Below are 27,743 nucleotides of genomic sequence, written 5' to 3'. Positions count from 1 at the left end.
TGTAGAGTATAGTACTACTGTGTAACAAAGTAAACCTGAGACAGATGAAATTAAAGTTTTATACATACCTGGGGCTTCCTCCAGCCGCCTTCAGGATAATCAGTCCCTCGATGTCCTCCTCCACCAACTGGATCTTCTGCTATGAGTCCAGGTACTTGAGCCAGTCAGGCGTAGTGCGCATGCACACACTCCGCCGCCAGGAGCATACTACACCTGTGCAGCACTATTGCGCAGGTGCAGAATGTTCCTGGCTGTGGGAGCGGCATGCGGCCGGACAGCGCTGACTGGCTGAATTACCAGGACTCATAGCAGAAGATCCGGGTGGTGGAGGACAGCGAGGGACTGTTTAGCCTGAAGGGGGCTGGAGGAAGCCCCAGGTATGTATAAAACTTTACTTTTCATCCGTTTCAGTTACCCTTTAATTTGTAGTCACCAAACCAAATTTTAATAACATATCACATTATTTGATTTCATCAGCAAAGGGAGTGCATACATTTGCATAAATCAGCATCAATGCAGAATTATTTCCATCTCGTTGACCATCTCTATTAGTGACACAGCTACACATCAGGCTTTATTCTTACAGCATAGATGTTATTTAGTATATATAAGAGATTCCTGTATACACATCATATATACAGTCACAATCAGATATGTATATCTGACCTTAAAAATACGGGGACTGCTTTATTGAAGCAGCACAAGTAACTAATTTTGATTGGTTTATTTCAATTTTGTGGACTAAGCACAGCTATTACTGTATATATACTGTATATATACATTATTTTTAATGACTATTATCTGAGAAATAGAACATTTTATCATATTTTCTATTTTAATTACAGTTACAAATTCATTAGGAGTCGGAGTCGGTGCATTTTTCCCCGACTCCGACTCCAGGCACCCAAAATTGCCCGACTCCACGACTCCGACTCCACAGCCCTGGTTATAGCCATAATTCACCCGGTGCTCACATCCCAGCCACCGTGATTGAATGCAAATTGTATGCAGCATGGAATTGGCTTAATCGAAGTGATTTCGGTTGGCCCATTTCCACGCTACTTGCAGTCTAAATTACATTTCCATGCAAACCATAATTATATGCACCTTATTGACCATCTCTCCTCAGGACGGTAAAAAGGAAAATCAGGTCTTCCCCAGCAAAATTTTTAAGGAGGCCCCTCTCCATGTTTACTCCTCCCCTGACCATAGTGTCCGCCCATGGCCCACCTGCCACAAGTCACATGACAAGTGTGGCTGCCATCTTGCCCCTCCCTATAACAATTCAGTCACTGGGACTTACACCATCCATAAGAAATGTGGCTATCATAGGGTCCGCCCTCCTTCCTGTAACAATGACTATTATCCCAGTATTTAGTCATGCACCCCTCTTCCCCCCCAGTAATGTCAGGCTGCTCATCCTCCCCATGCAAAGCCATAAAGTAAAGCAAGTGTCATTATAGCTACCCATCTCCGTGATCACTACAGTCCCTTTTCTTGTGCCTGTGTCACTCTGCTGGTGGCTCCCTTATCCTGACATCTCCATGTCTCACGGTTGGTGTTTGTGTGATGTCAGAGAAGAGCCAGCAGGAGATTAGTGCAATAAAAAGAGGAGGAGGTGGGGAAGAGGAGTGAATGGGAGGGTGATAGGAGGGATAATCGAAGCAAGCCTGCCTCTTCCTGTCTGGAAATTTGACTGTAGCTGAAACTCACTACGCGAGTCTTGGTCTTTCCACTGCTCAATTTTCGGTGGCAAAGAGTACAGATGGCATTGCTCTCATCTGAGGCAAACACACAAAAAAATGTCCACAAGGCTGAGCTCTGGGGTGATGGCACTTTGGTGGTGGCGGCCGACTGAGTGTTAAGTGGGGTGCCAGAATCAGAGCAGGAGGAGGAAGATATGTAATGCTTCCGTGCGGAAGCTGAGAAAGATGAGGTGTTCTGTGTTAAATAGTCAACTACATCCTGACAATTTTGGGGGTTGATGGCACGTGCCTTCTTCTGAACACTGTACTTTGGTCGAGGGCCGCACGAAATCACGACAGCATGACCTCAAACAGACCTGCCAGGTGGCCTGCCTCTGCTTTTTGTTTTGTCCATATTGGGGGGATGAAGTGAAAGATATGCACCGACTTGACTAATACAATATGCAGTCACACAGGTGCAGTTAACAGGTATGCATGGAGTGGTATATCACACTGCGTGCACTCACGTAGGTAGGTGGGTGCATTGAACACAACAGGTAGGTATATGCAGTGATGGGTATTACAATGTGCACCTGTCACACACAGACAGGTACCGGACAGGCACAGTGACACTGCGTGCGCTCACGTAGGTAGGTGGGTGCACTGAAGTGAACAACAGGTAGGTATATGCAGTGGTGGGTATTATAATGTGCACCTGCCACACACAGACAGGTACCAGACAGGCACATTGACACTGCGTGTGCTCACGTAGGTAGGTGGGTGCACTGAAGTGAACAAGAACAAGATTAGCTCTCAAAAGAGCTGTTGTGGGGTGCTTTTTTAGCAATAAGAATCAGCAAGGAGCAAGCTAAGAAGCCTACAAGAGGCTTACTAAGCTTTCCCTATAGGCCTCTGCAAAGCAGCTCTCCCTTCCCTAATTACTGCAGGCACACGAGTGAGTCCAATGCCTGATGCTGCCTGCCTTTTATAAGGGGGGGGGGGGGCTCCAGGAGGGAGTGTAGCCTGATTGGCTACAATGTGCCTGCTGACTGTGATGTAGAGGGTCAAAGTTGACCCTAATGATGCACTATGGGGGCGAACCGAACTTCCGGAAAATGTTGCAGTTCACCGCGAACGCGAACCACCGAAATTTGCCGGGAACCGTTCACCGGCGAACAGTTCGGGCCATCTCTAATAGACATATGCCTACGGTAGGGATTAGATTGCGAGCCCCTCCGAGGGACAGTTAGTGACAAGACTATACTCTCTACAGCGCTGCGTCAGTATTTAAATACTTTTTTTGTTTAATTTAAAAAAAAAAAACAGCCTACCAGCGCTGATCAGCAGCTGGCAGGCTGATCGCTGGAGCCCGCTGTGTACACCCACCGGGCCACAATCAAATCTCTCAAGCTCCCTTCAAATCTCGCTCGTCACAAGATGACGCCATATGGCATTGCAATGCTGAGACATGAAAAGGCCACTCTCCCGCCAACATCCTGCGTTAGGCGGACAGGAAGTGGTTAAAAGCCACGATTAGAGGCTAGAAACAGTAAATAGCAGCAGTATGGTTCTAAATTGCTTCTAAATGTGGCTAAAAACGGTAAATAGCGGGCGCCGGGGCCTCCCATTATGCAAATTAGGGCTATAAATAGTGGGGTCTTCATGCCCACTATTTATAGTCTCAGTTTGCATAGCGGATGGACCCAGCACTCAAATCACCATTTATAGCCATTGGTTCTGGGCTTGGCTCTGTTTTTACCATACTTGCTTTGCTAGTCTCCTGCCTATTTATAAAATCTATTCCTCTGCTTCATAATTTGGACTGGCAATTGCCAGTGCCCAAATTAGTCAGTAAAGGTCGTTATAGCCATAATTCACCCGGTGCTCACATCCCAGCCACTGTGATTGAATGCAAATTGTATGCAGCATGGAATTGGCTCAATCAAAGTAATTTCGGTTGGCCAATTTCCACGCTAATTGCAGTCTGAATTACATTTCCATGCAAACCATAATTATATGTACCTTATTGACCATCTCTCCTCAGGGAGGTAAAAAGGAAAATCAGGTCTTCCCCAGCAACATTTTTCAGCAGGCCCCTCTCCATGTTTACTCCTCCCCTCGCCATAGTGTCTGCCCATAGCCCACCTGCCACAAGTCACATGACAAGTGTGGCTGCCATTTTGCCCCTCCCTATAACAATTCAGTCACTGGGACTTACTCCATCCATAAGAAATGTGGCTATCATAGGGTCCGCCCTCCTTCCTGTAACAATGACTATTATCCCAGTATTTAGTCATGCACCCCTCTTCCCCCCAGTAATGTCAGGCTGCCCATCCTACCCATGCAAACCCATAAAGGAAAACAAGTGTAGCTACCCATCTCCGTGATCACTACAGTCCCTTTTCTTGTGCCTGTGTCACTCTGCTGGTGACTCACTTATCCTGACATCTCCATGTCTCACGGTTGGTGTTTGTGTGATGTCATAGAAGAGCCAGCAGGATATTAGTGCAATAAAAAGAGAAAGAGGCGGGGAAGAGGAGTTAATGGGAGGGTGATAGGAGGGAACATCGCAGCAAGCCTGCCTCTTCCTGTCTGGAAATGTGACTGTATCTGAAACTCACATTTTTGTGGGGACCAGGGGGAGTGAGGAAAGGAACAGACAATGCACAGAGATATATGGATCCAGCATGAACATATCTCTGTACTAATCTTAAGTAGGTTTGTCTCAGGTCAGGAATACTTTAATTCTATTGACTTATCGATACACAAAATCGAGTCAATTATTCTGACCACTGCCTTTCTCTGACGTTCGAGAATGTACTGCCAGTGAGCAAACACAGGTTTTAAGACAAGGTGGCATGTCAGCAAGTATCCAATATAGCAACCATGGCTGTCAGTGGGCAAAAGCCCAACTTATCAGATATTGAGAAAGGCATGATCATCAGCTACTGGGCTTGGGGTGGCAGCATTTTTTTTAGAAATGACAAAGCTTCTTCTTTATAGGCTTCTGTGGTTAAGGTGTACCATGAGAGGATGAATTGAACCTTTTTCATATCCCAACATGGTAATTGTGGGGAAGTCATTGATTTGAGAGATGAACTTTGGCTGTACAAGTTGTGGAGGAGCCAAACCGCACTGTACCATGGAGCAACTCACTCTACAAATGAACCAGGGGCTCCCTGGCGCTTGTCGAAATCAACTGTGCAGTGAACCTTTGTTGTGTAAAGGGGATTTGGAAGGAAGCATCTGGTAGCTCCACCCATGCTTACAGAGGGAGCCAATGGCATCTTTCATCAGCACAATGGGACATATTATAGCGGAAGAATTTTTTGTGAGCCATTTGTAGAGCACAGTCAAGAATCCCACCGATTTCATTGGTCTCTAAATTCCCCAAATCTTAAACCGGTTGAGCACATGTTGGATCCACCTTGATCGGGGCTGTGGAGTCAGTACAAAAATCATCAAACTCTAACTCCCACTCCTCAGTTTATGAAACCGCTGACTCCAATTCCAGGTACCCAAAATTACTCCAACTCCGACTCCTCAACTCTGACTCCACAGCCCTTGCAGGGCTATGGAGTGGATACAAAAATTTTCAGAGTCCGACTCCTTAGCTTTTGAAACCAACAACTCTGACTCCAGGTACCCAAAAATTGCTCCAACTCCTCGACTCCGACTCCACAGCCCTAATCTTGATTAACATGTTCAACTACTGGCTCCACCAACTGGCACCCATCAGCAGCTGTCTGCCTGGCTCCAGGTTCCTCTCGCAATCATTCGGCATCTTACTGAGTCCCTCCCACCACGTCAGACTGCCATCTGTACTGCCAGTGGCATTAATCAGGTGGTCCTAATGACGTGACTTGACCGTGTAAATGATTGGATCATCCCTGCTGGATAAATAAAGGAAAATAATTTAAGGACTTTCCAAGGGCACGGTATAATTAAATTCTGAGAAACAATGCTTCATGCAAGAGCCCAGGTAAGAGATAACCCCGTCACAGGGATTTGTCGGCATGCTTCCAGCATTTATTGGATCGTATTATCTGTAAATAGGGTTGTGTAGCCACCTCTAGAGCATTTGTACCTCCTCATTGGCCTGGGTTGTGTTTGGAGGTCATGCTGCCTCATGTACCAGGCACGCCACTTACGTTGTTTGGTTGAAATATGGACCCCACCCCCTCCTCTTGTCAGTTTTATGGACTGCCTGGAATGCAGGTCATCCTCGCTATTCTGGTGACTTTGAGAAATGAAGACAATCATCCCTTGTACTGAAAAAGAGAGAAAAAAAGAGAAGAAAATCAATGACTCTTAGGACAATTCCCAAGTGGGGTTGAAGCTCAGGTCCTTTCTTTCCCGGCTGCTTTCAGAAGCACTATAGATGCATTGATTTTCATTAGATCACCGTACGGTATTACTTTCATTTTTCAGTCCTTTGAGGGGAACCATCCGGTGGGTTTATTAAAGGCTGAGATTGAATAGAAACAAGATTCGCTGTCGGCCCAGCGGAGGTTCAGCAGGTGACGCCACATCTCATCCCGTAATGTGACCCTCCAGAGGGCTCTGTTTTGCTTTTCGGAGATTAATTCCGACAAATGCTCTTGATCAGTCCTTGCGCATTAAAGACGCGGCCTCATTCAGCGGCGCGGTCGTCTCCTTTGTTCACCGCTAAGAGTTTTTGCTTTATTTATTTAAATGGTTTAAGATTTGCATTTTTTTTTTTCTGTTTCAGATGACGTTATTCAGATAACGTGAAAAAGGTAGAAACTGCTGAAGTTGTAGTTTTTCACGACAGGCACATAACCAGGGGGGAGCAGCACCGGCGACTGCTGGAGGGCCCAGAGGTGTGGGAGGGCCCAAACTACTAACCTTCCCTCTCTCCAGATCATTTTTTATGTGGCTCTGTTCTCCTGCATAATTAAAGAGACCCTGAGCCGTCATTAAAGGATACCCCAACTGAAATGTGACATGATGAGATAGACATGTGTATGTACAGTGCCTAGCACACAGATAACTATGCTGTGTTCCTTTTTTCTTTCTCTGCCTGAAAGAGTTAAATAGAAGGTATGCAAGTGGCTGACTCAGTCCTAACTCAGACAGGAAGTGACTACAGTGTGACCCTCACTGATAAGAAATGCCCCTTTTTTACCTCTTTCTTGCTCTCAGAAGTCATTTTCTTCTAGGAAAGTGTTTTATAGTTGTCATTTCTTATCAGTGAGGGTCACACTGTAGTCACTTCCTGTCTGAGTCAGGACTGAGTCAACCACTTGCATACCTTCTATTTAACTATTTCAGGCAGAAAAAGAAAAAAAGGAACACCGCATAGTTATTTGTGTACTGGGCACTGTACATACACATGTCTATCTCATTATGTCACATTTCAGTTGGGGTATCCTTTAAAAATGAAATTGTGACTTACTTGGTGCTTCCTCCAGCCCACTGTAGTCCGCAAGGTCCCCCGGCGTCTTCCTGGCTCCTCTCCCGCTCCCGGCTGACGGTTCCTTTATTGTACAACTTCAGCCTGACATTGTCAGGACTGCTTCTCGCTTTGCCGATATGCATCATCACGCCGGCCAGCGTGACAGTTGTACGCATGCGCGGCTCAATATTAGAGAGCCACGCAAGACTCTCACGCCAGCTGGCATGATGACGCGTATCGGCAAAGTGGAAAGCAGCCCCGATGACTTCAGGCCAAAGTCGTACAATAACGGACCTGGGAGCGGGAGAGGAGCCAGGAGGACGCCGGGGGACCATGCGGCCTACGGTGGGCTGGAGGAAGCCTCAGGTAAGTCACTATTTCATTTTTAATGACTGCTCATGGTCCCTTTAAGGGGAAAGTTTTGCTGGGGGGGGGGGGGGGGGCTATAATTTGTAGTTGCTCCCATGTTTTTCAAATTTAATGAGTAAATGCTTTAGCAAGTGGCGTTACTACAATTCGTGGGGCTCCCTAGTGAACTTTGATACGGCCCCCCCAATGTTTACACAACTTCCTTTCCTCCCCTTGGTGCCCTTTATGGCCTCAGGGCCCATCTCACAAGGATCCTATAACAAGTGTGGCCATGATGATCTTCACACCCATAACAAGTGTAGCCACAACAACAACTGATCTGAAGTATAGTTCCCTGTATCGGAGGAAGGGAAGGTTAGTAGTTGGGGGCCCCCACAGCTCTGGGACCTCCTCTAATCGCAGGGAATGCTACCCTCTAGTTAAGCCCCGGATTTGGCAAACAAACAGATTTCCACAGTCCTTTCTGTCTGTTAGGATGCTTCGAGTTTGTTCTGAGCAAAAATAATTACATGGTGACTGATAGGGGTGGTCAATGGGATGCTGTGTACAGCCCTTGGCCCAGCAGCACTGGAGCACACACTCTGACTGTCATACTATGACATCAATCAAGCTAATTAACGATTTACCAATAGTGTAGTGATAGTAGTGAAGGGGTTAATCAATGAACAGCTTTAGGTTTATCACTGTGTACAGCCCTTTGTAGGCCACCAGCACTGGAGCATGTCTCTCAGTGAGCATTCAGCAAGCTAAGACGATATGTCTCATCATGGCAGCCCTCCTTATTATACAGGGGGGCTGGCCAGTGTTCCTTTCTGTGATTGGGTGCCAGGGCTTAGGCTGGGAGGCCTCTGATTGGCTCAATGAGGACAGGTGGGGCTGGCCATGGTTCCCCTCTGTGATTGGTTGCTAGGGCTTCTGCTGGGAGCCATCTGATTGATTCCAGGACATCATCTCCTTAGTAGAGATGTCGACGAACTCCTCACCTGTACTACTTCTGGGTTGCTATGACCCGGAGTAGTATGGCTGCGCTGGCCCTGTGGTACGCGTCTTTGATCCTGTTGCCGGACACTTTCTGCGCATGTGCGTGACGTCATGAGTGACATCACGCGCATGCGCAGAGAGTGCCCGGCAACAGGAGCGCGATCAAAGACGCGCACCGCCGGGCCAGCGCAGCCATACTACTCCGGGTCATAGTGACCCGGAAGTAGTACTGCCCCCATAGAGATTCACCTGCGCACAGTTCGGGCCATCTCTACTCCTTAGTTACAGTATTTCGGATCCGGATATCCGTGGATATTCAGGTTATGCGGCCAAATATCCACAGATAGCTATCCGGATTTCTATAGAAATCTGGAATCCGGAATCTGATCCGGATAGCGTAAAAATGTTCGGATATCCGGGTTACCTGGATATCCGGAATCCGGATGAGCACCCCTGGTGGCTACCTATATGGGGGGACACTAGAAAATGATGCAGAATATGTAAATCTTTGAGGACCCTTTTACACTTTGCCAGTACGTCTCCCGGGTTACGCTTCCTTGCCGCATCCCCGCCACAAGGGCCATGCAAGTCTATGGGGAGTTAGCACACTTAAAGAGACACTGAGGCGAAAAAAAAATGATGATATTATGATTTGTATGTGTAGCACAGCTAAGAAATAAAACATTAAGATCAGATACATCAGTCTAATTGTTTCCAGTACAGGAAGAGTTGAGAAACTCCAGTTGTTATCTCTATGCAAACAAGCCATTAAGCTCTCGGACTAAGTTAGTAGTGGAGAGGGCTGTTATCTGACTTTTATTATCTCAACTGTAAGTGAACTGTTTACTTTTTCTCTGCTAGAGGAGAGGTCATTACTTCACAGACTGCTCTGAAAGAATCATTTTGAATGCTGAGTGTTGTGTAATCTGCACATATTATAGAATGATGCAATGTTAGAAAAAAACACTATATACCTGAAAATAAAAGTATGAGAATATTTTCTTTGCTGCTAATCTTCTAGTAATTATTCATAGTACACAACCAATTCACTATATCATATTTTTTTTTCGCTTCAGTGTCTCTTTAACGCAGTACGCCGGAAGTATCCAAACCGCTGCATTACTGACGCAAAGTTTACCGTACTTTGTCACATGATCCATTCCTACAGCACGGAATATGCTGCGCGGGCCGACAGGAATCCCAGTGACGTACTTCCCATGTCACTGAGTGGGGGGCTATGCATATGACCCTGTGGCAACACCGCGGCACTGGGTCATACGAAGACTGATCTCTGCGCTGCTCGCGCAAGTGTAAAACCGCCCTGAACCAGATGTTCTTTCACTGTGGCGCTCATAGGTGTCCTTATAGCTCTTTTGAGAATCAAGCAAAAATTGCTTATTTTTTACAATATTTGTTCAGAATTTATTTAATCAGTGTTTGCCCATTGTCAAATCTTTCCTCTCTCTGATTTACATTCTGAAATGTATCACTGACGGTGACATCTTTAGTCCTGTCAGCTCTGCGGAATGTTTGTTCACTGAGAGTCCTAAAGCCAGTAAAAAGGACCTCTGTTCTCCCAAAATACTTGCAAGGGGGGATTCCACATAATCAATAGCCTAAGCTAAGCCTCAGTGGATGGATGGGGCTACACACAATATGATCAATGCTATAGTGTGCGGGGTACGTAAGGGTAATTTGGGGTTACGGCATTCGCTGGACCCCAAATTACTCCTCCCTCCAAGTTGCTACGTCTCGGAGGGGTAATAGTAGGTTTTTTTTTTCATCAATAAAGTTTTTTTATTGAGCAAATTGTTTAAAAGTTACAACTTCGGTAAAGACAGGTAAATGCGAAAACACATTTCAATAACGAAAGTATAGTTACAATGATAGTGCAAGCTGCTAAAGATTCTTCAGTGTGGAAAATGTCCATTGGAGTTTACAGAACCTTTAAAGTATCCAATAACAGTTCCTCATAATGCAAATCTCTGGTGACATCAGACGGCCATTGCCGTCACCAGAGGAGAGACTTTGTAGCTTGCCGTCTTGTAGGTTGCTAAGAGTAACTGCTCTAAAACCATATCTATCTATGATAATGAAGGACCACTAGGGCCCGTGAACCAGGCAAAGATAACAACCTGTACCTGTACACATAAACACAGGTCTAGCTCATATTACAACTATCTAACTAACTAGCTACTATCCTCTCTACTCTAGAGAATCCCCACTTAGTTTGGGGACAGGTTTGTCACATGTTCTGTTAAATCATAAAGGTGGTGTGAAGTTGAGGTGATGGGGGGGTGGGGGGGGGAACCTTTCAAATCCTACATTCCCTATTCTAAAAGAGACTTTGGCGGCTGGAGATTCCGTATATATTACCATAGTACAGGAATAGAGTAATTTTCTCTGGGGATGCCGAGCCTACCTCTGATCCTATATTCCATATGTAGGTTGAGTTTAGTATTGCTTAGGAGGTGTGTTAGGGGAAAGTCATCTGCAGATTTCCAATTTGAGAGGATCAAATGTTGGGCACTAAAAATGAGGTGGCTAATGATGCTTCTGTGTTGCTCAGGTAATTCACCTACGCCTACAAGAAGCAGGGCCAATTTAGAGGTGAGTTTGAAACTGGTCCACACAGTGCGTTTAATTAATGATTCCACCTTGGACCACAGTCGGGAAACCGTAGGGCACTCCCAGAACATGTGTAGATATGTGCCTACATCCGTCTTACATTTCCAACAGAGGTTGGAGGAGTTAGGTGAAAAGGCAGCAATTTGTCTGGGGGTCATATACCACCTAAAAAAAAATCTTCCTCGAAGTTTCCCAGTGAGTGTTGCATTTAGAAAGGGACATCGTGATTTTGTTGGCCATGAGTAGTTGCTCTGTGGTTATACAGCAATTAAGGTCAGTGGACCATACATCAGTGTACCTTTTGAGGGGGGTGTTATGTGTTGTATTTAATGCTTGGTACCAGGTGGCTGTACCACTTTTAGGAGGGCCCTTGTAATTGAGCATAGTAGCTATCCCAGCCTGTAGGGATGGTGGGGATAAACCCTGTGTTTTGACCAAGTGGGCGATTCTGTGGTATGTGAATAATTGCGATTGGGGCAGGTGGAATTGTTTAGTGATTGCTTGAAAGGATTTAAGGCGCGCCCTGTCAAAGATGGCATGCAGATAAACTATCCCGGCTTCTTTCCAAGCTGCCAGATTTAGATCCTGTGTAAAATGTTCAAGGACTGTAATTGAGGTAGCGATGGGGATTGTGTCCCCGAAAGGGGGAGGGTGTTTCACAAACGATTCCCAGGCTTTAAGCGATGCTTGTATGGTCGGGAAATTGGAGATGGGAGGTTTTGCTCCCATTAAAATGCTGGTTAAGAGAGGTCTAAAATCTGTCTTTAAAATGTGAGATTCACCCAGGGTTTCGCAGAGGTCTGGTCCCACCATTGCCTTATTGTTTCCAGGAGTGTGGCACTATAATAAAATTCTAGATTGGGAAGACCCATCCCTCCCATTTTTTTGCTAGAGTCATTACTTGATAAGAGGTGCGAATTTTCTTTCCTTTCCAAATAAAATTGTTCATACATTTCCTCATATCGCTAAACCAGGATTTAGGAACTAGCGTGTGTACAGTACGAAAAACATATAGTATCTTGGGCAGGAGGAACTGCTTGAAAACTGCAATTCTTCCTGACCAAGACAACCACAAATTGGACATATCCGCACAATCTTTCCGAATAGCATCCAGCAGAGGTAAATAGTTTAGTTTAAAAAGTTTGGAGGTTTGCCCAGATAATTGAGTACCCAGATAAGTTACCGCTTCATCCGCGGGGTAATAGTAGTTAACGCTGCCGGGTATTTGAGCGGCAGCAGGGCGAGCCCGTCCTTCGCCTCACCCTGCGCGCAGCTCACCGACGGCACACTAGTACGCACGTTTTTTTTCTATGTCTTCTCTCCTTCCTCATTTATGCTATATAATTGCTCCCACAGGACATTTCTGGCGAGGAAGAATTGTCTTTGACTCTGCTTCTATTTCTTCTGTGCCTTGTGTTTTTGTTATTATCATATCTATCTGTATAAAACAGACTTGCTTAAATTCTCGTTCCCAGAAATCGACGGAACAGATGAAAAAAGTCCCCACAATTATCTTGACGGTTTCCTACAAAGGAGTAAAGTTCATGGATGCAGCGAATAAGGTGAGTTTTGTTTTGTTTTTCTGTCAGTGTTTCAGCATTTTATGATTTCTTATTTCTTTTTTTAGAAAATGAAGGGTAAAGCTGGACTGGTTGGCATGGGAACCACAATTCTGACTTGTTTTTCGCCTTTGGTTTAAATCAGCCGTACTGGGACTATCTCATCGCCAGCCCAGCTCCAAATTCAGTTATTTGACTATTTTTTACTCTTGCTTCTGTTTTACCAGAATGAGGTTCTGTATTTCAGCTTCCGGGCACAACACCCTGGATGTCATTGGAGACACAAAACACGGGCGTATACCGCGCTGTGCAGCGTGCAGGAAATAGGGGCGGGGGAAAAATGGGCGCTTGTTTTCATTGATAAAATTATTGTTACTATCTAGTGATATTCTTTGTTTTTAAAGTAAACAGTGTAAATTATCATGATAAAATATCGGTATAGAATAGATTAATGATACAGGTAAGCGCTGGAAGATGCTAAAAAAAAACTGCGCACAGAAACGCAAAACCCGAGCGCTGACAATTTATGATGTGAACAAGGCCTAAAGGTGGTCATACGTTAATCTCTCTGGCGTCATGATTATTTCCAGATTTTAGGGTCATATTGAAACGTTTCAGACCCTAAAATCAGGAAATAATCATGCTGCAATTTAACCTCCATCCTCTGGGTGGCGCTGTAACTCTTTGGTGAGATTGATGACGGCGATCTCACCAGAGTGATTCAAAGCCTCAGAAGACGGAAAGTAGAACGGCTAGCGATGTCAGGATCCCCCAGGAGGTGAGTAAAAGCGCCCGTTGCGTGCAATATTGTGCATTGAGCTCCCAGCGGCTAGCCTGAGCTACACTCGGGATTATCACCAGGGAGGTTAAGGCTTATTTTCCACAGGCAGCAGAACTGCGCTCTTCATGGGAAGTTCTGTCCACCGTAGTGGATTCACTACCTTCGGGTGCTCTTGGTAAAGAGGCCTAACCAAATGTCACCACTTCCATCTCTAGTATGAGGGCTTACCTATACAAGCTTTTCACAGTGCTTAAAATCTGCTGGCTCTCCTACTACATGGCAGTGGTATAATTGCCCAATCAAAATAGGATGTATGTACGCATCCTAGATATTCTAATACTTTAAAGGGAACCTAAAGCAAGAGTCATACGGAGGCTGCCATATTTATTTCCTTTTAAACAATACCAGTTTCCTGGCAGCTCTGCTGGTCTATTTGGCTGCAGTAGTGTCTGAATTGCACACCGGAAACAAGCATGCAGCTAATCTTGTCAGATCTGACAATAATGTCAGAAACACCTGATCTGCTGCATGCTTGTTCAGGGTCTGTGGCTGAAAGCATTAGAGGCAGAGGATCAGCAGGACAGCCAGGCAACTGGTATTGTTTAAAAGGAAATAAATATGGCAGCCTCTATATCTCTCTCGCTTCAGGTATCCTTTACAAGGAAATAAATGTTACCTCCTGCATCTCTCTCACGTTAGGTTCGCTTTCAACGACACCTAACGTGAGAAGGATATGGAGGCTGCCATATTTATTTCAGCAATACCAGTTGCCTGGCAGTCCTGCTGATCTCTTTGGCTGCGGTAGTGTCTGAATCACACACCTGAAACAAGCATACAGCTAATCCTATCAAACGTCAGTCACACCTGATATGCTGCATGCTTGTTCAGGGTCTGTGGCTCAAACTATTAGAAGCAGAGCATCAGCAGGACAGCCAGACAAGCTGCATTGTTTAAAGTGGACCTGAACTCTTGCACAGGACAGAAGTAAAACACAGAGAAATGCACCCTGTATGTATTTAGAGAGTTTAGCCTGTCTAATTCCCCCTCATCTGTGACTAATCACAAGTTGTAATTTATTCTCTCAGCTGCGTCCGCTCAGGAATTAGCAGAGCAGCTAATTTGTAAACACAGAATGTTAACCGTATGTCTGCTTCCATGAAAGCAGGACGTAGACACACTGCAGATTTATTGCAGAATTTGTATCAGCTGGAACAAAGAAATGTTTTTTTAAAAGCTTATTATGCTGTTGCTTATCTTTTAGAGCAGAGAGGAAGTTGTGAGTTCAGGTCCACTTTAAAAGGAAATAAATATGGCAGCCAGCACATTCCTCTCCTTTAAAGGGACACTTAAGTCAAAAAAAAAATGAGTTTTACTCACCTGGGGCTTCCAATAGCCCCCTGCAGCTGTCCGGTGCCCTCGCCGTCTCCCTCCGATCCTCCTGGCCCCGCCGGCAGCCACTTCCTGTTTCGGTGACAGGAGCTGACAGGCTGGGGACGCGAGTGATTCTTCGCGTTCCTGGCCACAATAGCGCCATCTGCGCTGCTATACCATACATCATATACTATATAGCAGCATAGAGGGTGCTAATGTGTCTGGGAACGCAAAGAATCACTTGCGTCCCCAGCATGTCAGCTCCTGTCACCAAAACAGGAAGTGGCTGCCGGCGGGGCCAGGAGGATTGGAGGGAGACGGCGAGGGCACCGGACAGCTGCAGGGGGCTATTGGAAGCCCCAGGTGAGTAAAACTCATTTTTTTTGTTTGACTTAAGTGTCCCTTTAAGCTATTGCTATTCATACATCTGTGTTTGCTTGCCTGTCTCTTTGCTCGGTGATTGTCATCCTTACATCTCCAGGCTGTTTGGCGGCGCGGCGGATGACACACTTTATCACGCCGGCGTATGGGCTGCGCATACATTACACCACCTTCCATGCAGGTTCCTCTCTGTATTATCATTCACAATGAAGCAGAAGCATTAGTATCCCCAGTCTCCAGCTCGCTTCATTAAACATCAAAACACTGCAGAGGCGACCGCGGCGGAGAGGGAATATGAAATAATCCGTCATTGCGTAACTGCGCCGCTAAAGCACTCAAGGTGAGGCGGCGTCACAGCGCGGCGATTACCGGCGGAATACAAATGCCTTTTGTGAGACAGAAGGGTTTGAAGACGTGCCGGGGGCCGAGGTGTGAGTCACAGTGACTCTGCCCCCCGAGACGCTCCGATCCGCCGCTTCAACTCACCAGATTATTCCGTCTTCTGAGCTGCGATTCACCATCACCGAGACAACAGAGGAGCTGCGGGAGGAAAACGAGCATTACCGGCGCGCGGCGGGACGCGTTGTTGCTGCGACCGGCAAGGGTGTCTGCTCCGACCCACGCAGCAGCCAATCCTGTTGAAGATGACATTATTTGTCGCGCGTGGTGAAAATGCAGTCTGCGGCGATAGAGGAGGTTTTAAAGAGGAACTCCAGTGAAAATATTGTAATAAAAAAGTGCTTCATTTTTACAATAATTATGTATAAATGATTTAGTCAGCGTTTGCCCATTGTAAAATCTTTTAAATCCCTGATTTACATTCTGACATTTATTACATGGTGACATTTTTACTGCTGGCAGGTGATGTAGCTGCTGCATGCTTTTCTGGCAGTTGGAAACAGCTGTAAAAAGCTTTTTCCCACAATACAACAGGGTTCACAGACAGGAAACTGCCAGGAATACCACGGTCCTCCGAGTTTCTTGTGGGAGAGGTTTCACCACAATATCAGTCATACAGTGCCCCCTGATGGTCTGTTTGTGAAAAGGAATAGATTTCTCATGTAAAAGGGGGTATCAGCTACTGATTGGGATAAAGTTCAATTCTTGGTCGGAGTTTCTCTTTAAGGTTTTATTGAAAGTAAAATTGTGTCAAAAGAATCCGGATGCTGATTCAGATTCTGCAGAATTGAAATTTCCGCATTTCCATTTCCGATCGGAAAATGGAAATCCGAATTCCGCGGAAATCTGATTTACCGCAACTCGGTAATTTTAGCCCAATCGCAGAACTCGGGAGCAATGGACCAATCAGAGAGTGCAGAATTTTTCTGCAGAAATCGGATCACCTGACTGTTTTCTGTTTTTTCTGTTGGGCCTCATACTACATGGACACGAAAAAATCGAAAAATCATTATTGGCTGTGTGTACGCACCTTGGCGGAGAGTAGAGAGGTTCACTGAGGTCTCTACACACATATGAGGCAAGTAGCCTGGCAGGGATCGGGGCATGCAGGGACCACCCTGTACAGACATGCCGCTAGCTTGTTCTGTTGCTATGCACGGGGGAGGAGGGTGATGCAGCGGTGTATAAAGCTTTGTTCACACATCCAATGTGATTGGCCAATGATTGGCCAATTTTACCACCTCCATGTAGTACATACATACCAAACTCTGGCCCGCGGGCCAAATCTGGCCCTTGGAGCCATTAAAGTTGGCCCTAAAGGGGTTTCCCCACTTTGCATTATGTTTGGCCCACTCTAGACCACCAGGGAAGCTATATTGGAGGTGAAGCCCTAGATCACCAGGGAATCCATATTGGGGAGGTAGCAGGAAGGCACTAAACACCAGGGAACTGTATAGGGGAGGATGAGATCCACTAGACACAAGGGAACTGTACAGGGGAGGGAGTGGGCCACTAGACACCAGGGAACTGTATAAGGGAGAGAGGGGGCCACTAGACACCAGGGAATGGTATAGAGGAGGGAGGACCACTAGACACCAGGGAACTGTATAGGGGAGGGAGGGAGCCACTAGACACCAGGGTACTGTATAAGGGAGAGAGGGGGCCACTAGACACCAGGGAATAGTATAGGGGAGGGAAGACCACTAGACACCAGGGAACTGTATAGGGGAGGGAGGGAGCCACTAGACACCAGGGAACTGTATAGGGGAGGGAGGGGGCCACTAGACACCAGGGAACTGTATAGGGGAGGGAGGGGGCCACTAGACACCAGGGAACTGTATAAGGGAGAGAGAGGGCCACAAGACACCAGGGAACTGTATAAGGGAGGGGGGGGGGCACAATACACCAGGGAACTGTACAGGGAAAAGAGTGGGCCACAAGACACCAGGGAGCGAGTTGATCGATGGGTTAATCGCTGGCTGAGCTGCACTCCTGCTAGAATCTCTGTCGTTATTGGCCGCCTCGGCTGAGCTTTATCTGTGTACAAGGCTAGAGGTGCCAATGAATCCAGCTTGCGTGCTGATTTCATGTAAAATGTATGCAGCTTGAAGAGGAGGAGAAAAGTAACTCACCCCTCCTGGCTCCACCGATGTTCTACCCTTCTCCACACTCACCTATGTCTCTATAACTGCAGCGCAGTCAGCTACACCACTGAAGCTGCTATTTCCCAGCTCTGTAGGTCTATGGTGATAATTCTGTGATGTAACACCCATTACTCTCCCTGGCGGTATGATTATTTCCGGACTGTAGGGTCTTTTCAGCATGTTTCAGACCCTAAAATAAGGGAAAAAAATCATGCCGCATTCTCTCACCTCCCTGAGCTCAAGCGTTGCAATTTTCCCTCTGTCCTCCGGGTGGCACTGTAACTCTGTAGTGTTCAGCGATCTCACCAGAGTGATTCAGAGCCTTGGAGGACAGGAAGGAGAACGGCTACCGACGTCTGGATCCCCCGGGAGGTGAGAAAAAACGCCCACTGAGTGCCATTGCTCTACATTGAGCTCCCGGTGGTTAGCCCGAGAGTAGCTTGGCTGCCGCCAGGGAGGTCGGTACTTGCAGAGCCAGGAGAAAGTAATGCCCATAGACACAGCAACCAGCACAGCGGTAGAAGCTGGGCCACGCACTATGGGGCAATGCAACCTGCTTTGCCATAAAACAGAAGTATTTCTGAGCTGCTTATAGGGTATCGGGGGAAATCAGGCGCATGCAGGTTCAGAACAGGTGTCGGCATAGACTTTTAATAAAATATCGGCAAGCCAGCACCTAATGGAAAATTTGGGCACCCAATGATATCTTTATTTGCAGTGTTGTATTTCTTTTTTTTGCAGGGGGTGCGGATTAGGGTTCGGTGTTAGGAAGGATTTTTTTTCGGGGATGGGGTTATCGTTAGGGTCAGTTGCCCAGGAGAGTTTTTTTTGCAGGGGAGGATGATTAGGGTTAGGCATCACAAAGGGTGTTTGTGCAGGGGGAGGGGGGCAATTTGGGTTAGATGTCGGGGGAGGGGTCTGTGTGAGAGTACGGCTAGGTTTAGCTATAGTAAAATATCAGTAATAATTAACAATATTTTACAATCCAAAATGAATGCTTTAAATTGCAGAATATTGGTAAATGTACCAGTATTCTACCATCGGCAGTTTTCCTGCACCCGATTTTCCCAGGCCCCTATTATTCACATATGTTCTTATCAGGGCTGGATTTCTTATAAGGCACTGTAGGCAAGTGCCTATAGGCACCTGATGATGGAAAAGCGGCTCAGTCCCCTCCCTGAGCACCTCCCCCCCTCCTTCCCTATGCAAAGTTCTGATGAGGGTGTAATGAGAGGTTAATCACCCGCGTCTCGACATTCCACTGACGAGCTCTCCCTTCAAGTAGTAATCTAGTTGGGAATATACTTTTTTATAAGCAAAAAAAGGAAAAAAAACTGCAAGTCCTTTTCAGGTTAATCCACTTAACCCCTTTTAGTTTCCGTAATAATTAGAAAGGACCATAGACAGAAATTCTTGCAAAGTCTTGCGGTACAAAAATATCAAAAATCTTTGACAGAGATACAAACAAATACATAAAAGGTATCTGTAAGGAGCTCCTTCCTTGTCTTTATGAGCAGTCATCCAAAACAGGGATGTAACAATCAATAGTAGTATAGGCTTAAAGTGAACCTCCGGACGAAAAATCTACTCAGCAGAACTGAAAAGGCTTGGTGTTTCTTTAACAGTTTCACAGCATCAGAACTTTGTTTTTCTTACCAAAGCATTATTTTTAGCTGCATTTTTAGCTAAGCCCCACCCCATTAAAGAAAACTGCCTGGGCTTTTTCCCCTGATGCTGTGCAAAGCATGATGGGATTTCCTATGTTGTTCACGTTTCCTAGCAACTGGGAGGGGTGATCAGCACACAGGACAGTTGGAACTGTGGCTCATGCTCCCTGTCACCTCCTTTCAACCAAAAAGATGGCTGCCCTCATGAAATCAAACATTTGCCTGTTCTTTTAAAACTGGGTGGGTAAGAGATTATATTACCTATCTATTTTAACCCATTCGCGTTCCGTCGTTTTCACTTGAGAAATGTTCACCTCCCATTCATTAGCCTATAACTTTATCACTACTTATCACAATGAACTGATCTATATCTTGTTTTTTCCGCTACCAATTAGGCTTTCTTTGGGGGGTACATTTTGGTAAGAGCCACTTTACTGTAAATGCATTTTAACAGGTAGAATAAGAAAAAAACGGAAAAAATGGATTATTTCTCAGTTTTCAGCCATTATAGTTTTAAAATAATACATGCCTCCATAATTAAAACTCACGTATTGTATTTGCCCATATGTCCCGGTTATTACACCGTTAAAATTATGTCCCTATCACAATGTATGGCGACAAGTTTTGACCCTTAGGTAAATATTTACATGTTGTTGTTTTTTTATTGTAATGTTTTGTTTTTTTTATATTAAACATTTTATTTGGGTAGTTTTGGGAGGGTGGGAGGTAAACAATAGGTTTATAATGTAAATGTGTGTTGATTTTCATTTTCTTTAACTTTTAGTTGTAGTATTACTTTTTGGCCACAAGATGGCGGCCATGAGTTTGTTTACATGACGTCACTCTAAGCGTAACACACGCTTAGAGCGACGCATGGGGGAGGTAACAGTCAGAAAAAGTGCAGCTTCCGGAGAGAAGCTGTCGCTTTTTCAGCGGGGGAGAGGAATCAGTGATCGGGCACCATAGCCCGATTCACTGATTGCCTGGCTAACGAACCGCGGGCCGGGAGCGCGCGTGCACGTGCGCGATCGGCCGCGGGAGCGCGCATGGTTCCTGGACGTAGTTTCTACGTCCAGGAACCAAAATAGGTTAACCCATTCGCGTTCCGTCGTCTTCACGTGAGAAATGTTCACCTCCCATTCATTAGCCTATAACTTTATCACTACTTATCACAATGAACTGATCTATATCTTGTTTTTTCCGCCACCAATTAGGCTTTCTTTGGGGGGTACATTTTGCTAAGAGCCACTTTACTGTAAATGCATTTTAACAGGAAGAATAAGAAAAAAATGGAAAAATTCATTATTTCTCAGTTTTCAGCCAATATAGTTTTAAAATAATACATGCCTCCATAATTAAAACTCACGTATTGTATTTGCCCATATGTCCCGGTTATTACACCATTAAAATTATGTCCCTTTCACAATGTATGGCGACAATATTTTATTTGGAAATAAAGGTGCATTTTTTCCATTTTGCATCTATCACTATTTACAAGTTTAAAATAAAAAAAAAATAGAAATATTTCATCTTTACATTAATATTTAAAAAGTTTAGACCCTTAGGTAAATATTTACATGTTTTTTTTTTTATTGTAATGTTTTTTTTTATAGTAAACATTTTATTTGGGTAGCTTTGGGAGGGTGGGAGGTAAACAATAGATTTATAATGTAAATGTGTGTTAATTTTTTTTTTTTTTTACTTTCAGTTGTAGTATTACTTTTTGGCCACAAGATGGCGGCCATGAGTTTGTTTACATGACGTCACTCTAAGCATAACACACGCTTAGAGTGACGCATCGGGGAGGGAACAGCCAGAAAAAGCACAGCTTCCGAGAGAAGCTGTCGCTTTTTCAGCGGGGGAGAGCAATCAGTGATCGGGCACCATAGCCCGATACACTGATTGCCTGGCTAACAAACCGCGGGTCGGGAGCGCGCGGTAGCGCGCATGGTTCCTGGACGTAGTTTCTACGTCCAGGAACCAAAATAGGTTAATTATCATAACTATTGCACCTTAATGACAGTATGTTTGTTTAGGCAGTTCCTCTTTAATACATTCAAGGAAAATATTTAGGCAATGACACGCTCGTTTCGGGCGTACAATGCCCTTCGTCAGGCCACAGTGTAAAGCACTTTCTATTGACCCTTTTCGGCCAGATGTTGGTTTCTTCCTTGTTTTGCTCCTACCATGTAAAGCCAAAAGGGTCAATAGAAAGTGCTTCACACTGTGGCCTGACGAAGGGCATTGTACGCCTGAAACGCCTATACTACTATCGATTGTTACATCCCTGTTTCGGATGACTGCTCATAAAGACAAGGAGCTCCTTACAGAGACATTATATGAATTTGTTTGTATATGTGTCCATAAAGATTTTTGATATTTTTGTACCGCAAGACTTTATAAGAATTTCTGTCTATGGTCCTTTCTAATTATTACGGGAGATCTCCCTTCAGTCAGGGGCACCTTTAGCTACTTAATACTGAGGGTACCTCTGACTACCTAATACTAAGGGGTACATGTAGCTACCTATGACAGGCAAGGGAAGTAAGGGAGGAGTGGCAGCTGGGACAGCCAGCCCACTTGCGGTGTGGTTCGGTGGGGTTTGTAGGTACATGGAGGGCGGAGTCTAGGGTGCTGGGACATCTGTGCCTATAGGCCACTGTGATGTAAATCTGGGCCTGGTTCTTATAGATCAGGAAGTTATATCTTCTCCACTGTGTCTTCCCCTCTGTGATTGGCTGTTTTCTTCTCTGTACAGGCCGTCATCGCTGAACACGAAATTCGCAATATCTCCTGCGCTGCACAGGACCCAGAAGACCTCTCTACCTTCGCATATATCACTAAAGACTTGAAATCTAATCTCCATTACTGTCATGTCTTCACAGCTTTTGATGTGGTGAGTTCCAGCGTAGATAAATATGGTCTTTTTTTTTTTATTTCCGTGACTTGCACGTGTATTTAATGCAAATTGTTAATTTTTTTGCATTAAATTTGCATGCAAGCATGAAAAATGTGCATCTTGTTGACCATCTCCAGTGTCATTATTATTGAAAGGGAATCTAAACAGAAATATGGGTGCTTCCTTTTAAACCATACCAGTTGCCTGGCAGCCCTGCTGATCTCTTTGGCTGCAGTAGTGGCAAAATCACAGACCTGAAACAAGCATGCAGCTAATCCAGTCTGACTTCAGTCAGAGCACCTGATCTGCATGCTTGTTGAGGGGCTGTGACTGAAAGTATTAGAGACACAGGATCAGCAGGAGAGTCAGGCAACTGGTATATTTTAAAAGGAAAAATCCACATCCTTCTCAGTTTGGGTTCCCTTTAAATGTGGAGTTGTTGGTTGGGAACCTGTTGTGAGATGAATCATTGATCAGCTCTAGGGGCCGCACCTGTAATTAAGACACCAGGAAATTTTGACGCAGAGCAAAGCTTAAAAACGGCTCACCCTGCTACTTCAAAAGTCCCGGCGGCGTTCATTACTATTCACCCTTCACACTCCCATGGACTCAGTGGGGAAGATGTAATTTTGTTGCCAGCTATTGCAAGTGGGTCAATGAATGGGGGTGGGGCTATGCATATGAGTGCACTCTTCCCAGCATGGAGTACGTCACTGAGTGGGGGGCGGGGCTATGCATATGACCGTATCAGTGCACTCTTCCCAGCAGGGAGTACGTCACTGAGTGGGGGGCGGAGCTGTGCATATGACCCAGGCAACGCACCCTGCCCAGCAGGGAGTACGTCACTGAGCAGGGGGGCGGGGCTATGCATATGACCCTGTCAGCGTACACTGCCCAGCAGGGAGTATGTCACTGAGTGGGGGCGGGGCTATGCATATGACCCTGTCAGCGCACTCTGCCCAGCATGGAGTACGTCACTGAGTGGGGGTGGTGCTATGCATATGACCGTCAGTGCACTCTGCAAAGCAGGGGGTACAACACTGAGTGGGAGCGGGGCTATGCATATGACCCTGTCAGCGCACTCTGTCCAGCAGGGAGTATGTCACTGAGAGGGGGCGGGGCTATGCATATTACCCTGTCAGCGCACTCTGCCCAGCAGGGAGTACGTCACTGAGTGGGGGGTGGCGCTATACATATGACCCAGGCAACGCACCCTGCCCAGCAGGGAGTACATCACTGAGCGGGAGCGGGGCTATGCATATGACCCTGTCAGCGCACTCTGCCCAGCAGGGAGTACGTCACTGAGCAGGGGGTGGCGCTATGCATATGACCCTGTCAGCGCACACTGCCCAGCAGGGAGTGGCGCTATGCATATGACCCTGTCAGCGCACTCTGCCCAGCAGGGAGTATGTCACTGAGCGGGGGGCGGGGCTATGCATATGACCGTCAGCGTACTCTGCCCAGCAGGGAGTATGTCACTGAGAGGGGCGGGGCTATGCATATGACCCTGTCAGCGCACACTGCCCAGCAGGGAGTACGTCACTGAGCAGGGGGCGGGGCTATGCATATTACCCTGTCAGCGCACACTGCCCAGCAGGGAGTATGTCACTGAGCGGCGGCGGTGCTATGCATATGACCCTGTCAGCGCACTCTTCCCAGCAGGGAGTACGTCATTGAGCAGGGGGCGGGGCTATGCATATTACCCTGTCAGTGCACACTGCCCAGCAGGGAGTACGTCACTGAACAGGGGGCGGGGCTATGCATATTACCCTGTCAGCGCACACTGCCCAGCAGGGAGTACGTCACTGAGCGGGGGCGGTGCTATGCATATGACCCTGTCAGCGCACACTGCCCAGCAGGTAGTATGTCACTGAGAGGGGGCGGGGCTATGCATATGAGCTGGTCAGTGCACACTGCCCAGCAGGGAGTACGTCACTGAGCGGGGGCGGTGCTATGCATATGACCCTGCCGGTGCACTCTGCCCAGCAGGGAGTATGTCACTGAGACGGGGCGGGGCTATGCATATGACCCTGTCAGTGCACTCTGCCCAGCAGGGAGTTCGTCACTGAGAGGGGGCGGTGCTATACATATGACCCTGCCGGTGCACTCTCCTGCAGGGTCCTATGTTTGTCATTTTTTGCGTTGCAGTGTTTGTAATTGTGTTTGTAGTTTAACAGGGTTGTTGAGGTTATGAATATATATTGATATACCAATATACCTGTGTCCATAATTGGCCACGTGTTGAAATATTTTTAAATGTCCAAATAATATCATCATTTAAGCATCCCCTGCACACTGCCAATAAAGTTACTCTATTCACCAATTGCCTGTAGGACACAGGACTACACTACCCATAACTCCCAAGTGTCCCTTTTTTGGAGGGACAGTCCCTCTTTGGGTACCAAAACCCTCTGTCCCTCTCTCTTCCTCAGTTGTCCCTCTTTCAAGGATGATGTACAGATCTGTGTTAATATATGTATTTTTCTACTAAAAATATTTTAACTGACTATAAACTTTATTCCCATCAATTAAATTGATATACTGTATTTCTTATTTTGAAATGTTAAAATGAAGAAAAACTAATGATGATGTGAATGATAAAACGACATCATTTGATTCCAAATTCTTTGTAATATGCATGACGATGGGTGTGGTTACAGGCAGAGGCGTAGCTATGGGTGGGCAAGGGGGTACATATGTCCCCAGGCGCAGCACGGGGACATATGTCCCCCCTTGCCCAACCATAACAACATATATCTAAACAACATTTGACTCCACCAATGACCACGACCACATCCTGATGCGTAGCCACATCCATTTTGTCCAGAGGGGGGCGCAAAAACTGTCTTTGTCCCCGGGCGCTGAAAACCCTAGCTACGCCTCTGTTACAGGCATGACAGGGGCATGTCTTAAAGAGAGTCTGAAGCCAGATTAAAAATGGCTTTTTAGCTTATATTCAGCAGGGGCATGTTTGCCCCTACTAAAACGCCGCCATCCCGCGGCATAACGAGGGGTCTTTACCCCCCCCCCCCCAAATCCCCCCTGCTACCTCCGGGGAGCGCTTCCGTGTGAGGCAGGGCTATGAGCTGCATCCCTGCCTCACACGCGTCTATCAGCGGCGGATCTCCGCCTCTCCCCCGCCCCTCTCAGTCTGCCTTCGCTGAGAGGGGCGGGGGAGAGGCGGAGATCCGCCGCTGATAGACGCGTGTGAGGCAAGGCTGCAGCTCATAGCCCTGCCTCACACGGAAGTGCACAGGGGCAGCAAAATCCACGACCAAGTTGGTCGTGGATTTTGCACGGGGGATTTGGGGGGTAAAGACCCCTCGTTATGCCGCGGGATAGCGGTGTTTTAGCAGGGACAAACATGCCCCTGCTGAATATAAGCTTAAAGGGATACTTAAGTAAAAAAAAATATATATTTTTACTCACCTGGGGCATCCCTCAGCCCCCTGAAGCTGTATGGTGCCCTCGCAGCCCCGCTCCGATCTTCCTGTCCCCTTCGGCGGCTACTTCCGGGTTCGGCGACAGCCGCCGACAGGCTGGGAACGCGAGTAATTCTCCGCGTTCCCAGCCGCTATATCACCCTCTATGCTGCTATAGCGTATTTGTTATACGCTATAGCAGTATAGAGGGTGATATACACTCATGTTCCCAGCCTGTTGGCGGCTGTCGCCGAACCCAGAAGTAGCTGACGGCGGGGACAGGACAATCGGAGCGGGGCTGCGAGGGGACCATACAGCTTCAGGGGGCTGAGGGATGCCCCAGGTGAGTAAAAATCTTTTTTTTTTTTTTTGACTTAAGTATCCCTTTAAAGAGAACCAGAGATGAAGCACCCTCATGTATGTTACCTTATAAATCAGTGGGAACATGACAGTAAACACCTAATCTGCTCTTTGTTTCATTGTTCTCTGTTTAATTTGCCTGTTATCACCTCTGATAAGAATCCCGACTGAGCAGTCGGTCTGGCTTTGCTACAGAATGATTATAGCTGAGACTGTGTTCTTTGGTGTCTTTTCAAGTCCAAGCCTGCCCCCTGCTGGCTCTGCTCAGGAATCATTATAGCTGAGTCATTATAGCAAAGCCAGACTGAATGCTCAGTCCGGGATTCTTATCTCAGCTAGATTACAGACACTTTTAGCAGTGAGGATGAAACAGAGAGCAGGGTAAATGTTTTCTCTAATGTTTCCACTGATTTCTATGGTAAAATACACAAGGGTGCTTCGTCTCTGGTTCACTTTAAAAGCCATTTTTAATCTGGCTTCAGACTCTCTTTAACCACTTGAGGACCTAGGGCTTTCTACCCCTTAAGGACCGGCCACTTTTTTTCCATTCAGACCACTGCAGCTTTCACGGTTTATTGCTCGCTCATACAACCTACCACCTAAATGAATTTTGGCTCCTTTTCTTGTCACTAATAAAGCTTTCTTTTGCTGCTATTTGATTGCTCCTGCGATTTTTACTTTTTATTATATTCAGCAAAAAAGACATGAATTTTGGCAAAAAAATGATTTTTTTAACTTTCTGTGCTGACAGTTTTCAAATAAAGTAAAATTTCTGTATACATGCAGCGCGAAAAATGTGGACAAACATGTTTTTGATAAAAAAAAACCCATTCAGCGTATATTTATTGGTTTGGGTAAAAGTTATAGCGTTTACAAACTATGGTGCCAAAAGTGAATTTTCCCATTTTCAAGCATCTATGACTTTTCTGACCCCCTGTCATGTTTCATGAGGGGCTAGAATTCCAGGATAGTATAAATACCCCCCAAATGACCCCATTTTGGAAAGAAGACATCCCAAAGTATTCACTGAGAGGCATAGTGAGTTCATAGAAGATATTATTTTTTGTCACAAGTAAGCGGAAAATGACACTTTGTGACAAAAAAAAAAAAAAAAAAAAAGTTTCCATTTCTTCTAACTTGCGACAAAAAAAAATGAAATCTGCCACGGACTCACCATGCCCCTCTCTGAATACCTTGAAGGGTCTACTTTCCAAAATGGGGTCATTTGTGGGGTGTGTTTACTGTCCTGACATTTTGGGGGGTGCTAAATTGTAAGCACCCCTGTAAAGCCTAAAGGTGCTCATTGGACTTTGGGCCCCTTAGCGCAGTTAGGCTGCAAAAAAGTGCCACACATGTGGTATTGCCGTACTCAGGAGAAGTAGTATAATGTGTTTTGGGGTGTATTTTTACACATACCCATGCTGGGTGGGAGAAATATCTCTGTAAATGACAATGTTTTGATTTTTTTTACACACAATTGTCCATTTACAGAGTTATTTCTCCCACCCAGCATGGGTATGTGTAAAAATTCACCCCAAAACACATTGTACTACTTCTCCCGAGTACGGCGATACCACATGTGTGGCACTTTTTTGCACCCTAACTGCGCTAAAGGGCCCAAAGTCCAATGAGCACCTTTAGGCTTTCACAGGTCATTTTGCGGAATTTGATTTCCAGA

The 27,743-nt window shown here is 46.0% G+C and overlaps 1 protein-coding gene across 2 annotated transcripts in view; it reads left to right on the top strand.

The window, feature by feature from the left end:
* Nucleotides 1-27,743, top strand: part of LOC137561759 (ankyrin repeat and sterile alpha motif domain-containing protein 1B-like) — a 145,559-nt gene that overhangs the window by 95,988 nt on the left and 21,828 nt on the right. For both annotated transcript variants that reach the window (XM_068273109.1, XM_068273108.1), the window contains exons 5-6: nucleotides 12,558-12,644; nucleotides 22,143-22,280. In XM_068273109.1, the coding sequence (XP_068129210.1) occupies nucleotides 12,558-12,644; nucleotides 22,143-22,280 (225 nt within the window). The remainder of the gene's footprint in view (nucleotides 1-12,557; nucleotides 12,645-22,142; nucleotides 22,281-27,743) is intronic.

Source organism: Hyperolius riggenbachi, chromosome 3 (assembly GCF_040937935.1).
Source record: "Hyperolius riggenbachi isolate aHypRig1 chromosome 3, aHypRig1.pri, whole genome shotgun sequence".
Taxonomy (NCBI): domain Eukaryota; kingdom Metazoa; phylum Chordata; class Amphibia; order Anura; family Hyperoliidae; genus Hyperolius; species Hyperolius riggenbachi.
The sequence above is the reverse complement of the archived record's forward strand: the minus strand, read 5'-3'. Positions and strand labels throughout refer to the sequence as shown.